Below are 14893 nucleotides of genomic sequence, written 5' to 3' on the forward strand. Positions count from 1 at the left end.
TATCTAGTTTAGTGAAATAAAATTTCTGAACATAGAAAGGCAAGAAAAAGACTCAAAGCTTAGTGATTTAATTAGTTATATGGCAGCAAATGTATTCCCATTTATTTATTTATTTTTCAGACTGCTTTACTGTTCGATATGTGACAGACATGCTTGTAAGGAGATTTCTTCTAAATTCCATGTAAAAACTGCAGGACTGTTTAGAAGATGGTGTGTTGACCAGAGGGCTGCAATTCACATAATATATATTTTCTAACAATTTGATGTCTTTAGGAAATGTCTAGCATCCACATAATTAAGAATGAATAAATTCAGTTAAAATGCTGCCATTAAAATAACTTCCTTGTATTTTTTTCTAAAATCAAAAGGATGATTCTACTTCTTTACAGAACAAGCAAAGGTAAACCCAGACCTGCAGCTCCCCTACCTTTTATATGTGACATCTTCGTGTGTGGCCTTCCCAGGTTCTGCCATCCCAAGTCATGGTTTGAATAATGACCGTGGTTTCGATCTCGGTGCCGAGTGCCATCCAGAGCTGGGATGTGAGGGGTTAAGATGCTTTCAGTGACCGGGATGCAGATGCCTGGAGATGGTTGGTAAGCAGTTAGACATCCAGTTCTGTAAAGTGTGTTCCTTATCCATGTATTCTGATGGGAGGTACAAAGCCATCTATCACCTATCTACTTATCTATCTATCTATCTATATCTATATATCTATTTATCTATCATCATCACCCATCTATTCGTTCATCCATATTCATTTATTTACATATTTACTGAGATGGAGTATTGGCTAGTTTGGCCCTGAGCCAGGCTTCCTTGATTGGAATCTTGTCTCTCTCAAGATCAAGTGACCTTGGGCAAAAAAAGTAATAAAAACAGAATTCATTTCACTGTTACTGTGAATAAATGTGAAGTGCTTAGAAAAGTGACATAGTAAAGCATTAAATTAATATTAGTTATTAGTACTTTAAAATTGTCTGACCAGCCATCCATCTTCAGGATCTAGCTTCCTTTGTTCAGTCAACAGTGCAATCCTGGTTACAAAACTGTAAACATCTCTAATGTATGAGGTCTTTTCTTCACCTTCTGTCCAAGGAACTCCCAGGAGGACTATGCCCAGAGGTCAGAAAGAAGTATAAAGATAATGTGAGCCTACTTATGTTGTTTTGTATGACAAAGTGTATGTTTCTGACTACCTTCTGTGATTATTTAATGGTTTCACTATGTGTTGTCTAGATTCTTTATTTCATTATAATGCTAGACTGTCTGCCTACAAATTCATGGAGATTGGGGGAAGCTAGGCTTATGGAAAGGCTGGGAATAGACTCCTGTGTCTCCTTTTGGAGGCACCAGTCACTCCATCACCATCTGACTGTGCCACGGGAAGGACTTTTAAAAAACACCGTGAACATGAGAATCAAGGCAAGAAACGGGTGTGACTCTGCAAGAGGGTCTCACAGCTGGGCTGCTAAATCACAGCAGGTTGTTGCTTCAGTCCTTTCACATGTACATACTTCTGTGTTTGATGGAAGAACATCTAGCTATTTCTATCTGACACATCAACATGGCACTGTTAGATCGCCATGGGTTATAAAATAGGGAAGGTGACCAGAGCCCAGAAATACTGATTTGGGACATAATCCGGGTAATCCTACATGAATCTGAACCATGATCCAATCCTTGTCAGTGTTCAAAGCCTGCTTACGTTTTCAAGGGCTGACAAGGAGAATTTAGCCTACCTTCTAGACAGGTCTCCTACATGAAAAGAATGAGCCCAGCAACACTGAGCTAGATCTTTACCGTTACTGCAGCGGGTGCCAGGACAACACATGCCATCTCTGTGGCAGCGCTTCTTTTTCCTGCGACACGCCATGCAGGCCGATGCTCCCTGGTGGGGACTGTGGCAGTACCTCCCCATCTCACATTCCTTATCGCTGCTGCAGGGGTAGGCCTGTTGGGAAGTGGAGCAAAGCACCAAAGGCAAAGTGGGTTAGATCCTGTAATGCCCGTGAAAAGTTACCGCCGCGAATCATGATGGAAAATAACCCACAGTATGCCTTCCTTGAGGGACCTGTACCACTGTAACAGGGTTCTGAGCCCAGACCCTGCACAGTGACCTACTTAACTGGGAACCTGATAAACCCTGATTGTTGATAGTGGCAAAGAGAGAGTGGACACCATTCATAGATTTTCATTGGCATGACACTGGATTTGGAATTGAGACTTTGTGTTGATGAGGAGAGCCCTTAAGAGCGATTTTGGGGGCTCAGAAACGATTGTAACTTTTAATACTGCCACTGATTTAAGGTGTAGATGAAACCATCAGTCTGGCCACATCATTTTTCATCTGCTAAACTAGGATGAGGGGAAGGTAAAATAAAACAACTAAGGGCTGTGCTAGATGCTAAAACACATCTCCTGCCCAATTCTGAAACAAATATTTTAAGAGTGACTCTTCACAGTTCCTGCCTGAGAAGATCAAGGAGGAGAACCATTTCCAGAACAGTGTGAGGCAATGAACTGTTCGGCACAAAGAAGTCAAGGAGCACAGCATCCTCATTCCAGACCTGGTGATGAGCAGCCATAAGGCCTGAGTGGTCAGAGATGCTGAGCTGCTGTTACATCACCATGTTCTTAGGAAACTGAAAAGCAGGCTCCTTACACACAAAAATAGCCCTAAGGGCTACTGCTCCATCAACTTATACAGAAAGGACTTCTGTTTCTGCATTTCTCTACCAAGTTGTATGTTCAGAAGGTTACTTAAGCAGGTTCACATAAAAAAACAAAAATACATTCTCCACTTAGGCCCCCCTTGCCTCTTGGAAGTCCTCGGAGCACTTCAAATGTCCCATTTTTCAGAGACTGATTGTTGAGAAACTGAAACACCACACTATGTATCAAACTTATATTTTGAGGCATGTTTACAGGAGACTTATTTGAAAGTCCTTTTCTCAGTTAATTTTTTTTCCCAATTTTCAAAGTAATGTAAGTTTTAAAATTGAAAAATATTAAAAAAAAGAAGCTATGTAGTTGTTTCTAAGCAAGCACAAATGATTTGAACCTGAAGCTGTAGGATGAAATGTTTGCGACCCTCAAATAATTAGTGTGATTTGAGTGCTTTCTTGGGAACGGAGGTCTGATGCCTGAAGTGAGACTGCGGTGCACATCCCTTTTCCCCCTTCTCTCCTCCTCTCATTCCCTTTCTCTCTCTGTTTCTTCCATCACCTTTTCTCCCTTACCCTTCTACTATGTGTGCATAACTCATTCTCAGGTGATTTCCATTTAGACCTGATCATCTTCAGTTAGAAACAAATGTGAAATTGTCACGTGAGTCTGAAATCTTTACACGTTGTTCTATGAGGAAAAAATGTACTTGAGCATCATTATAACTTACTGTTTACCCTCAAAAGAAAATAAAAAATAGAAAAGCCAATACCTTCAAACTGAAAGCGCTTTTGAAGGATTGCACAGTGCCAGTGTTTGGGGACTACATTATAATTGGAGCCAGTAAGAGCTATATAACAAATTTGCATATTATTGTCCCACTCTGGAACTCCATCATTAAGCTTTAGAGAGAAACTGAATGAGGTCGAATTCAGAGTATTAGGCCATTTTTCAAGAATCCAAGACTGATGAAAACAAATGTCACTTCCAGCCTTGCCACACTCTTCCCCCCAAGCACTTTACTCCCTTCGTACTTAAACCCAATTAATCTTAGAAATACAATTCACATGTTTCTGATTCATTTACATTTATTTCATCAAATTGTTTTGCAAGAAACATTTGATGTCTTACAATATTTTTTCCTTCCGTAAAAATAGGGCATGTTCTTTCAATGGAAATAAACACACGCCACCTAAAACATCGGGTACAATTTACAACTCAAACAACAGATCTTCAAGGGAGTCTGAGTACAGAATAATACTTGACTAGATCCCTAGAAAATAGTCTATATCGTAGAAAGCAAGTTGTTTGTTAAATGTAGCAGTTCATTTATGTAGAAAATTGTGGAAGCCAGATCATCATCTTCCCAATCTCAGTTGATGGGAAATGGAAAATATTTGATACAGATGATATTACAAAAAGTAATATGGACAGTAGTCTTTTATTTGACTAGGATGAGGTAATCAGATCCCTAAGGGGGATGAAATGAGAAAGTGTTTCAGGTGATCTCTGGAGACTGGCTAGTGAACAGACCTTTGGTCACAATTAAACCCTTTGTTTTACTTCTGAGTTTTCAAAATAATGACATTGTACATGTTTAATGATTGGGGAGGAAAGAAGACAGAAACGTCACAAAGTGTTCATGTGGGATGGCCACCCATCTGGACTCTTGCAAGATTGTCCTAGTTTTGTTGTTTAAATCGGGACAATCCTTTGTCCCCGCAAGCACTGTTTGTAACAATCTAGGAAGTTTTCTGGAGCCAGAAAACCGTCATCAGCTGGAAAAGCAGAAAAAAAAAGCCTGGAGGGGGAAGACCCAGCTGTGGGAATGAAAAACATTTGGGGAGAGTGTTCAGAGGCAAGTAGAAGGCAAGGGCCAGGGATGGTAACGTCTGGGGTCTCACAGCGCACAGCAGAAGGCTGGCAATTATATTTGGGAAACCAGAACAGACTGGTTTTGCTTAGCTCCTCAGGGAGATGACTGATTTCCCTCATCATGACATTCCATATGATAGATCTATATTTCAATGAACACACAAGGCATGCTACCCTTTAAGGTGGTCGTTTCAAAATCAAACCCAAAAACTGCAACTCAGGAGGTACGGGGACATATAACTCAATCTGGCTAATGTGCCCTAGTGTACTGCATGCCAAACGCTGTGTAATCTGATCTTTTCCTTTGTCCACAATTACCTCCAGGGGATTAGGGTGTATTAGATGCATCTTTGAGGATTCCTGAACATAAGGCCAGGAGGATTGAGCTATATTAAATTTGAGGGGAAAAGTTCAGATATTTCATGATGTTCTGGATGTTTGCCATAGATTCATTAGGCAGCTGCTCGGGTATTCATTCATTCAATATTCAATAATTATTTATTCAGCATTTATTTATTGACCACCAACTTTGATTCAGACACAACTAGTTCAGTGATCTTCAAATGTTTTGTCAGTGACATTCCTAAAATGATTTTGAAACACATACCCTCTCTATGTAATATGCAAAATTTTTCAGCATAAGTTTGTTTGCTTTATTAATGTGATATGTAATGTTAAACATTTTATAAGATGAAGTCCACAGTAATTTGACATGATTCAAAAAATAAAATAGCTGTTCCCTATCTATTGATCAATTGGCATACTGATCTTAAAATAAATCACAACATATTTATTGATAGATACTTTTTCTTGAAAAAATTAGATACTCTTAGAAAAGATTCAGTTAAATTTAAAAATATACAAGTCATCATAATAATTATGGATGTTCTGTACCCAGAACATTCCAACTGGGGCCAAGCTTCACTTTTAAAGTAAAGATAAAACAAGGAAAGAAAATGCTTTTATGTGTTCAGTATGCTCTGATCAACCATTAAAATATCTTTGTTAAAACCAATATTCCAAATTCTACTTTAGTTTGTCATCCAAATAAAGTTTTTGTACCTCTGGCTAATGCAGTATATCAAGATTTGGAATGACGGTCTTGCCTTTTTTCCCTATAAAATGGCAGAAGACTTATTGTGAACACAGGAATATACCCAGACAATTTTAAGGAAAAGAACCATGGCAGATGAGGATTTGGAAATTGATTCCCTTAAAACAATTCATGCTGTGCACACAAGGAAAACATTCGAGTACCTTTTTACACATACTCATTTGAAGGCTAAGGTTGCTACACATTTGATTTTTGATATAAAAGTTCAGAGCTAAAAGAATTTCTGCTAAAACTGCCTGGATTATAAATCAGGAATGAAGGATTTCTGCCAATGGTCCATTAACTTTCTTAGTGTATCCAGAAAGCCTCACTCAAATGTTAGAACCAATAATTCTATGAAATAAAGGGCCTTGGCTTCAGTTGCTCCACCCTGTTTTCTGTGTGTCATTAAGCAGAAAAGAGATTCCAGGGAATTCTCTACTTTGAACATAGACCACATTCTCAGCTCTAACATGTACATTACTGTTATTGATTGTGGGGTAAATGGGGAGAACTAACCCTTCCCATATGGTCTCAGTAGTTAGAGAAATCTAAACCATATAGTTTACCTGGATTTTTATTTTTGTCTGTTTTGACCCATTTCCCCTTCATTTGGAATATTTAGGACAAAATGCTTCTATTGCATGGTCAGAAAGCAGTCTCAGGAGTGCTTCTGCAGCCATGGTTGGAACCCTTATACTCCATATGCAATTATAAAGCCCTTTATAACTCTGAAATTGGTTGCATATAATTATCCTAAGCAAAACGGAGGAAGGAACCAAACAATTTCAATTTTTCTTCCAAATCCGGGATTGAAAGTCTGTAATATAAAATTTTCATCATAGTCTTACAAATGTGCCTGACCTCATGACCTTCAGAAAGGTAACATGATAAGAAGTTTGGAGTTATACTGCAATTATAACCTCCACAATTAATTAGCTGTTCCAAATTACTTACTAACTGAATCTGTTTCCTCCTTGATAAAGTAGGTATAATTCCTACCTTCATCAGTGTTTCCCTACTTGCCTAATCTTTCAAATCTCTGGGGTTTTCTTTGAAAACTACTTATTCACGGACTCTATCTTAGAGACCTAATTCTATAGGATGGGATCCTGTCCAGGAATCTGTATTTTCAATAAATCTTTTCCTGGTGATCATACATGATAAGATAAGATAGGGAAACACTGTTTTAGAGGATTGTTGCAAAGATCAGGGATGCCTCTTGTGTATACATCATACAGATAATGTTTGGTCTGTATGAGATATGGACTCAGTATTATCTCCCTGAGATACAGATCTAATTGGGAGACAGATTCCCTGACATTAGCGTGAGTCCAAGAGAGTCACTGACAACAACTGTTTCCAGGCAGGTTCATCTTCACTCCTAATTAGCCACTGAGCTTTAGGGGTGGGCTTGAGAATTTCGAAAACTAAATGAGAAAACAAAGTAACATACAACAAACACACCAGTGCACTTCGGGAGAAGCTCAGTATAGACCCAGAGCTGTCAACACACTCATTGTGGCTGGGCTGTTTCATACCCTCATGTGGAGTACACCTGTGTCTTGGCAATGCATACCTTAGCAGTTTTCTTGTCTCTTGTATCCTTCAGGGCTTTACAGAACAAGTACTCTTCCCCCACATATCAAGTATGATAAACAGATGACGTGTGTTTTTATTATTTTCTCCTCTTTATATATCATCAAATTTCCCTTGCCAATGAAAAATCACATTTAAAATTCAAATAGCAATGTCTGGGTATATCTGAGAATGTCACATATTTTCAAATTGCTGTTTATAGAAGATCTTCTTAGTGATTATAAAACGAACAGGTCAATGTTGGCAAATAGTTTTGTGCCGAAATGTAAACATTTGTTGGTTTTAAATGTTATGTGAGTTTGAGTCATTTTCACTTACAATGTCATGAGTTTAGAAATGAGGTTATGAGAATCCTGTGATGTGTGTGTGTGTGTGCATATATGCTATCTTACATTATCTGGGGAAGTATACCCAAGAACTGTGTAATAGAATTTACCCACGAGAAGGTAGACAGGGTTGTTTAGAACAGAGAAAAGAGGAAATCTTTGTTCCATGTAAACCTTATCAAACATTTATAATTTGTACTAAGTGCATGTATTGTCTATTAAAATTAAGACAATTTTTAAAAGAACTAATATTATGGTATTCAAAGTGAAATTTTTTATTCCTCATTAATGTATGCCTCATGGTTTTCATATTAGGAAGGCCTGAAAGAACTTGGGTTTCCTAGAGCTGGCCTTCTTGCCAGAATATCAAGAATCCAGAGTGAAGTTTCTTGATTAGAAATTTTCTCTTTTGTTTCATAAATGTCACCTTGTTAGCAGAATCAGGGTACCAATTCAGCATTCAAGTTTTATATATATGTATATACACACACAATCCATTGTTTCAACAATTATTTAATTGAGCTAATATTTATTGTCTTGACTGATTTCACTTAGTGTAGAACATGCAAACTTTATGCTTCTCTAATCTCATTTAAATCTCTTTCATTTCCTCTAGGAATTAGGCTAGACTAATAATTAATTGACCACTCAGCACCTTCTATTCTGATTTTGAGGAAACAGTTGATAGAAGCTGATAAAATTGAAAAGATTGCTCTTTCATGATTGGAAAGATGGATAAAAACACAGCAGAATATTCATTTGCAGTGCAAAAGACTTAATTTCTCTTTTAGAACTACTTTGTCTTGTATAAATATTACTTGAAATAATAAACATTACCATTCAAACTTAGAGTCATAAACCAGAAGGCAGGAGGTGTTTTGTCCTCTGGGTGTGCTGGGAGGTGAAGCAGTGACTGGAGAAGCGTGGCCCAAAGGGATTGATTTCCCAGAGGGATGGCCCAGAGGGCTGAAGCAAGAGGTTCGCTCAGTAGCAACTGGCACAATGACTGAATCCACTAAGACACCTCTTGAGTAAAAAAGTTCAAAGAGGTGGTTCATGGTTCTAACACAGAACTCTGCCAAGCTACTCATCTATTTCTGCCTTTGCCACTTGGAGGAAATAAACAGTAAGTCTGTGAAGAATCCGGGACTAGAATCATGACCCTATTATATACTACTGAGATCTGGAGGGAGTAAGATGCAAGTTATATGCGCAGCAGGAGGAGGGATTTTATAACTCCTGAGCTTTCAATAAGCCAGCTTGTCTGTTACTAAAAGAAAGAAGTTGAAGTTATGTCATGTAGTCAGTTATTTTACCATCCTTATTCTTTTGTATTTCCCAGCTTGATTCTTTCTCCAGGTAGCTCAAGCTGATATTTATATAACCTGTAAAACAGGGAAGAGTCTGTGCTCCATGTCCACGTTTCATTTTTATTTATTTGGAATGTTCATTTGATAAGGCAGATCTCACATGGAAATTCATATAAGGAGCGCTCTAAGTACACTTATATTGTTATTTCTTGGTTCCAAAGAGCAGGACAAACTATGTTTGAAAGAGTTCGAACCAGTCTCAGAGTCTCTAACAGAATGATAGTGTTAAAGCATCTGGGTGGAGTGGTTCCCTGACTTCCTGACAGATGAAATTACAATAGGCAAAGCTAATAATTTATTTCAGACACTTACAAGACAATTAGGTTGAAAAGCCCCAGCTTGGAGAGTTTTTTTTATTTTTAGTGTCTGATAACAGCAATTATATAACCACATGTCATTTATTAAAATAAAATACTGTTCCAAAAACTAATCTATATCTCAATACACACATGGTGTTACTTCTTAATCTCCTGCTCCCATGAACCAATTTAAATTCTTATTGTGCGGGAGAATGAAGGAGAGGTAACATGTAAGGATAAAGGAATTTATGTCTAGCAAACAACATGGTGCAGAGAAAGGCATCACTCATTGGTTTATAATCTACTTTTACCAAAAAATTCCATTTAAGTGCTTTGCTAGAGAATTGGGAAGGGAGAAAAGTATGAGCCAGATGACAGATCCTTTGGTTTGTGTGACTTTAGTGTTCAAATCTCCTCCTCAGAAATGTAGTATATCTTGTGATGACATACTGAATGTGCTGGTAATCCCAAAGAAAATACATTGAAGACGCTGGTCCCCCACACCACCCACATCCCAGTACATCTACTTTAGCAACCGGCACATTCTCAATGGTGCAACCGAGGTCAGATGATTTGTTATGAGTTGAAAAAAAAAGAAAATGAAACCACATCTGCAGGCATAAGACACGCCCCCTCCATCCCATTGGCCTTTCCAGCCTGTGCAAAAAGTATGCTCCTCTGTGTGTTTCTGCTGCTTTTTTGTTGGACCTTGTTTATTAGTATGGATCCCCAGAGGTACCAGCATTGGGCTCTTTTTAATCCCTCTGTGTCTGGCCTCACATTCCAGCAGACTGCAGCAAATACGGGACTTTAGAGTGTGAGATGGGGGATGGAGTGTGGGAAACAGTGGAGTGCAGCTAAGAAAGCTAGGGATTGGGATAGGTATGTCCTGCCTTAACACAATTTAAGGACTATTTTGGTTAATAGGAAGCCCAGACAAATCAATCCAACAATATTCATTAGCCAAGGGGTTAATAGAGTTCTTGTACAGCTTTGCCAGGATCAACCTGTAATCTTATACTACTTTTTTCAGAATTTTTTTCCATTCACATCCAACAGTAAAGTGCTTCTAGGCCTATGTAGGGAATACTGTCTGAAGCCTGTCCTGTTTGTTTCTGTTTTAACCAAAGAAGGCAGCCATGTTACAAAAAGATGATCAGAAAACATTAATGTTCTTAGCACGGTATATGAACTTATCTACCTCCCCCGCACTTGCTTATGCATCCCAGCTATATGGGGCTCCTTGCACATCTGTCAGCCAGCCACACTCCCTCATGACTATGCATTTGCAAACAATTTTTCTTCTGCCAAAAATACCTTTCCTCCATTCATTTATCAGCAGAATAATTCCAACTAATCTTTTAGAGCTGTATCAAGTAACTTCATTTTGGGTAAACCTTCTGGGCTGGCTTCTTATCACCGCTGATTTGAATGTCCCACTTAATCTGCACCCCGCTATCACTGATGTTTTCTGTACTGGCTAAGTGCTCCATAAACCATGTATAACCTGCAACTATATAGCTTGGGATAGCCTATGTGCTGAAGAAGAAAGGAGGTCGGTTGGTGAGTGATTTTCCAGGCAGCATCTTGGCTGTGTTTCACGGTGAGCCTCAGATTCACATTTTCAAGTGCTGTCATCTGCTCCTTTACATTTCATTCCTATAGCTGGTGACACTTTTCACATATAAATTATCAGAAGTAAGAAGAACACTCTTTCATTCTTAAGTGGTACCAGTGATCTCTGCCACTGAAATATTGCAGCTACTGGCAGCAAGGACTCAGTTCTTCACGTCTTTCCTAACTGTCCTCAGGGAATCCTTTAACTCCCTGGTGGATGGCAGCGGTAACACTGGGTACTTCTGAGGATCAGATGGCCCTGGCCACACTCTACCTTAAAAACTTCTTCCCAACTTTGCTCTGCCTTCGTCTCTCAGTATCTTTCTTACTGATGGATCAGATTTGATAGTGCTCCTAGTTAACCTCCATCACTTCTGAGGTATTATTACAGGAAGCAGAAAAGGTGAATAACTCACAATGGCATCCTTTAAACTTCTTGGAGATGGAATATGAAGGGGATTCAGTTTCTTGATACACTGTAGTCACAGCTGTATAGCATCCAGTACATAACAGCAAAAGCAATTTTTCCAAATGCTTGCCTTGTAGAATGCCACACCAAAACTTTTATTTGATACCTAACTTGTTTAGAACCCTAAATAAATTGTTAAACAAGGGTCTCACCAGCCATATGAAATGATTTCAGTCTTATTGGCAATTTTTCCCCCAAAAAATGTGGAAGGTGCTTTTAGGTTTTGAATCAAATTAATTTCAAATCGTGTATATGATTCTTGTCCACACCTATCCAATTCCTGTCATCATGCCACACATCAGGATTTTAGAGACACCTTTACATTTTTCAGGCCATCTCCCCTGTTTAAGAATTTAGAGAAATTTGCAAGGGACTTTATTCAGCCTAAGCTAGGTTCATATTTGATATTTGTAGAAAGATGATATGAGCCTGTTGCCCAGGCAACGAGGTAAGAAATAACTCTACTTTCTAGGTGAAACTTCCAAAGTCACCTGTTTGCTGCATGTTTTGAGTCCAGGCAGGGATGTCACTGTACATTTGAAAAGGTTAAGTTTCTACAAGATTCCTGTGCAGCTTAGCTGCACAGTCTAGAGACTAGAGTGATTGGATTCCCTTATTCTATAGGAAGGAGAAAGATACAGCCACACCTGGGCACAGCAGGTATCAGGATGGATTACGGTCTGACTGTAACATTTCCTGGATTTAAATGAGATCACCAGAACTCTATTCACACAAACAAGTCAAGTCGTTTACACATTAACATTGGACGAAGTGATTTTTATTACAAAACCCAGCACTAGCCAGGCTCTTTTCCGAGGGCAGATCAAAAGCATGAGGATCTGGTCATGTGCTGTTTTTCATCTCCCTGCTTGAGCCCAGCACTGCCTAATACACCCTGATCAAATGCTGCCTGGGGTTTTAAACAGAAGGGTTTGGAAAAGCTGAGAATGAACTCTTGAAAGAAGACTGCTCATCCCATAGTAACGAGAAGTGGAGCCATATCTTTATAAATGGTACATTGAAAGCTGACTACAACTTACAAATAATGATTCCAAGAAACATTAGAATGCCTTTCTTATATAGAGACATTAATAAATAACATTGCTAAAAGGCCCAAAACTGCTCTCTGGGAAGCTTCCAAACAGACATCACAGATCTTTAAAACACAGTTTCACAGAATGAATCAGTTAAACAAGTAATCACCAAGTTACTGATTATGCAATGATAATTAATATTAATATTCAACAGCAACTGCACATAGAGCTATTTATCTTTCAGGTAGTGAACTTCTTAAGTATTGACAAATTAACTCTCTGTGTCACAACTGCTAACCTATGTTTGGAGAGCTCTAGGGAGAACTTAACATCCATGTTCTGTTCTGGTAATGCCTGCAGGGGGGATCTTTCTGCTGTTAGATAAACATGTTTGGATGTACAGAGATGAGGTCATAATACACACCCATGTTCACTGTCTGGCCGGTTTATGGCTGAGTCTCCAACCAATACCCAATCAAAGCAAAATGTGTTTCCAGTGACACAGCAACATGGTTTTCATTGAGGACAGACTTGCCGAAAATAATACAAAAATTGTCTGGGAATTTGGGTGCGTAACCTGGGTGTGGTGAGGCTGAGCCTTTAACATTTTTCACCAGAGTTTAGTAACTCTCCACATAACCTCAGCTCAGTGAGGATCCTCAAATTCAGCACCTCACCAGCCAAACGACTCCTCCTGCTAACAGATGCCACAGTTGCTAGAGCTTCTCTACAAACTACACATATTTTCATGAGACCTTGAACACATAGTTCATGATTTCCAGGCTCCTGGAAACTGCAGATATTCTGCACGTGTGCTTTTGACAAAATGATCTCACAATTTGCAGAGACACTTTATCGACGTGTCACTTTACAGATGAATAAAGACCAACTGCTGGTCTTTAGCACAAATCAAAAATTTTCATTGTAATCACTTTTCTTTAATAACTGCAAAAGTTATAAGCATTCAAGAACTCAACTTACTGGATAGTTTGTGATAATTTTTAACTCTTAGTTTTAATAACAGTATTGCAATTATCTTTTTAAAGTTCTTTTCTCTTAAAAAAAAGCTCCTGAAATATTTGAGGATTAAATAATATGGTGGGTAGCATCTATTTTAAAATGATCAGCAAAAAATGGGGATGTGTTGGTGCATGTGGATGAAGCAAGATTAGCCATGAGTTAAAAATTGTTGAAGCTATGGGGTGCACACATGGGGGTTCACTCATATGATTCTTTCTACTTTTGTGCATGTTTAAAATTTTCTTTAAAAAAAAAACTAAAGAATTCCTGCAGCATAGGCAGCACTCTAAAACTTATCTTCCAGGAGCAGCCATCTCCAGACATAATGTGAAATCATTTAGTTTTACACATAGATAGAGCACAGGTAGCACTCTGACAACGTGGAAACAAAACTCTCTTTCTTTACCTGTGTCCATCCCTGCCTTGGAGAGGCTGGAAGGCAAATCTCTGAGAAGGCTGACAAGACATCTGATGCTGTGAGTTAAGTTCTGAGCTTCTACAAACTGGTTTATTCACAATCTACTACATGGAAGTTGCCACTGGATTTCTGTATTTATGCTGTAGCTTCTGATCCTCAAAGCTCTAGAGTGAAATTTAGCCCACAAGCCTACAGGGAAATACCCATCCCAGCCATTGCCACCCATTGATGATTTACTGAAGTGCTACTAATGTAGGCATCTTAGTGGTGGTAAATATGCATAAGACATGCTTATTGCTTTCCAGAGACTCAATTTACAGGGCTGAAACCAACCATTGCTTTCATGAATAGTCACATGCCAAGCAGTGGCAATACACTTACATTCAGCCCAGCCTTCCTGGGAGTACACAGGAGCCCCCTTACCTTACCAAACACGGTGAAAGAGAACTGAAGTCAGACTGAGTGAAAATTTTCTAAGTACATCGAGTCTCAATTTCTTGTTTTGTCACTGGCTTTGGAATAAGTGGAGTATATGTATGACCTGGAGGTGTAGGACTGTAACTCTTGACATTAACCACATCAGCTGCAGTTGGGGTTCCCCTCCACCCACTCCAGATTCACCCCGTGACAGCTGCTTGAAAGGTACTGTGAAGATAAAATGTTTTCTTTAAAATGTCATGTTGTTTGGCAACATTTGCTAAATGTCTCACTAATTGAGATGACAGGTCTCTCTGTTTTGCAGGAAAAATAAAAGTAACTAAGGATAGCTACTCTCTGAACAGCCTTCCCATAAACTCACATCTGTACAGCACCTTCTGGCTGACAAAGAGCCTTTGTGCACATTCTCTCATCTGATTGGGAAGGTGAGTTGGGGAGGCATTTAAAAAAAAATTTATTGATGTGAAATTCGCACATAAAATTAACCATTTCAAAGTGAATAATTGAGTAACATTGAGTACATTCACCAGGTAGTGCAACCACTACCTCCCCCTAGCTACAAAGCAATTCAATCCTTCCAGAATATGCCCCCAGTGGTGCCACACCCACTAAGCAGTTTGGGGAGGTCCTGAGCTTCAGCTTCCTGACTGAGGAAGCCACCCGGTGAT

General features: G+C 38.9%; 1 protein-coding gene across 1 annotated transcript in view; it reads right to left on the reverse strand.

Annotated features, from left to right (window-relative positions):
• DKK2 (dickkopf WNT signaling pathway inhibitor 2) overlaps window positions 1–14893 on the reverse strand; it is a 98709-nt gene that overhangs the window by 2787 nt on the left and 81029 nt on the right. Inside the window, exons 2-3 of the mRNA XM_036920940.2 lie at window positions 1804–1954; window positions 428–583 (exon numbers count right to left, since the gene is read on the reverse strand). Of these exons, the coding sequence (XP_036776835.1) occupies window positions 428–583; window positions 1804–1954 (307 nt within the window). The remainder of the gene's footprint in view (window positions 1–427; window positions 584–1803; window positions 1955–14893) is intronic.

Source organism: Manis pentadactyla, chromosome 5, assembly GCF_030020395.1.
Source record: "Manis pentadactyla isolate mManPen7 chromosome 5, mManPen7.hap1, whole genome shotgun sequence".
In the NCBI taxonomy this organism is placed as follows: domain Eukaryota; kingdom Metazoa; phylum Chordata; class Mammalia; order Pholidota; family Manidae; genus Manis; species Manis pentadactyla.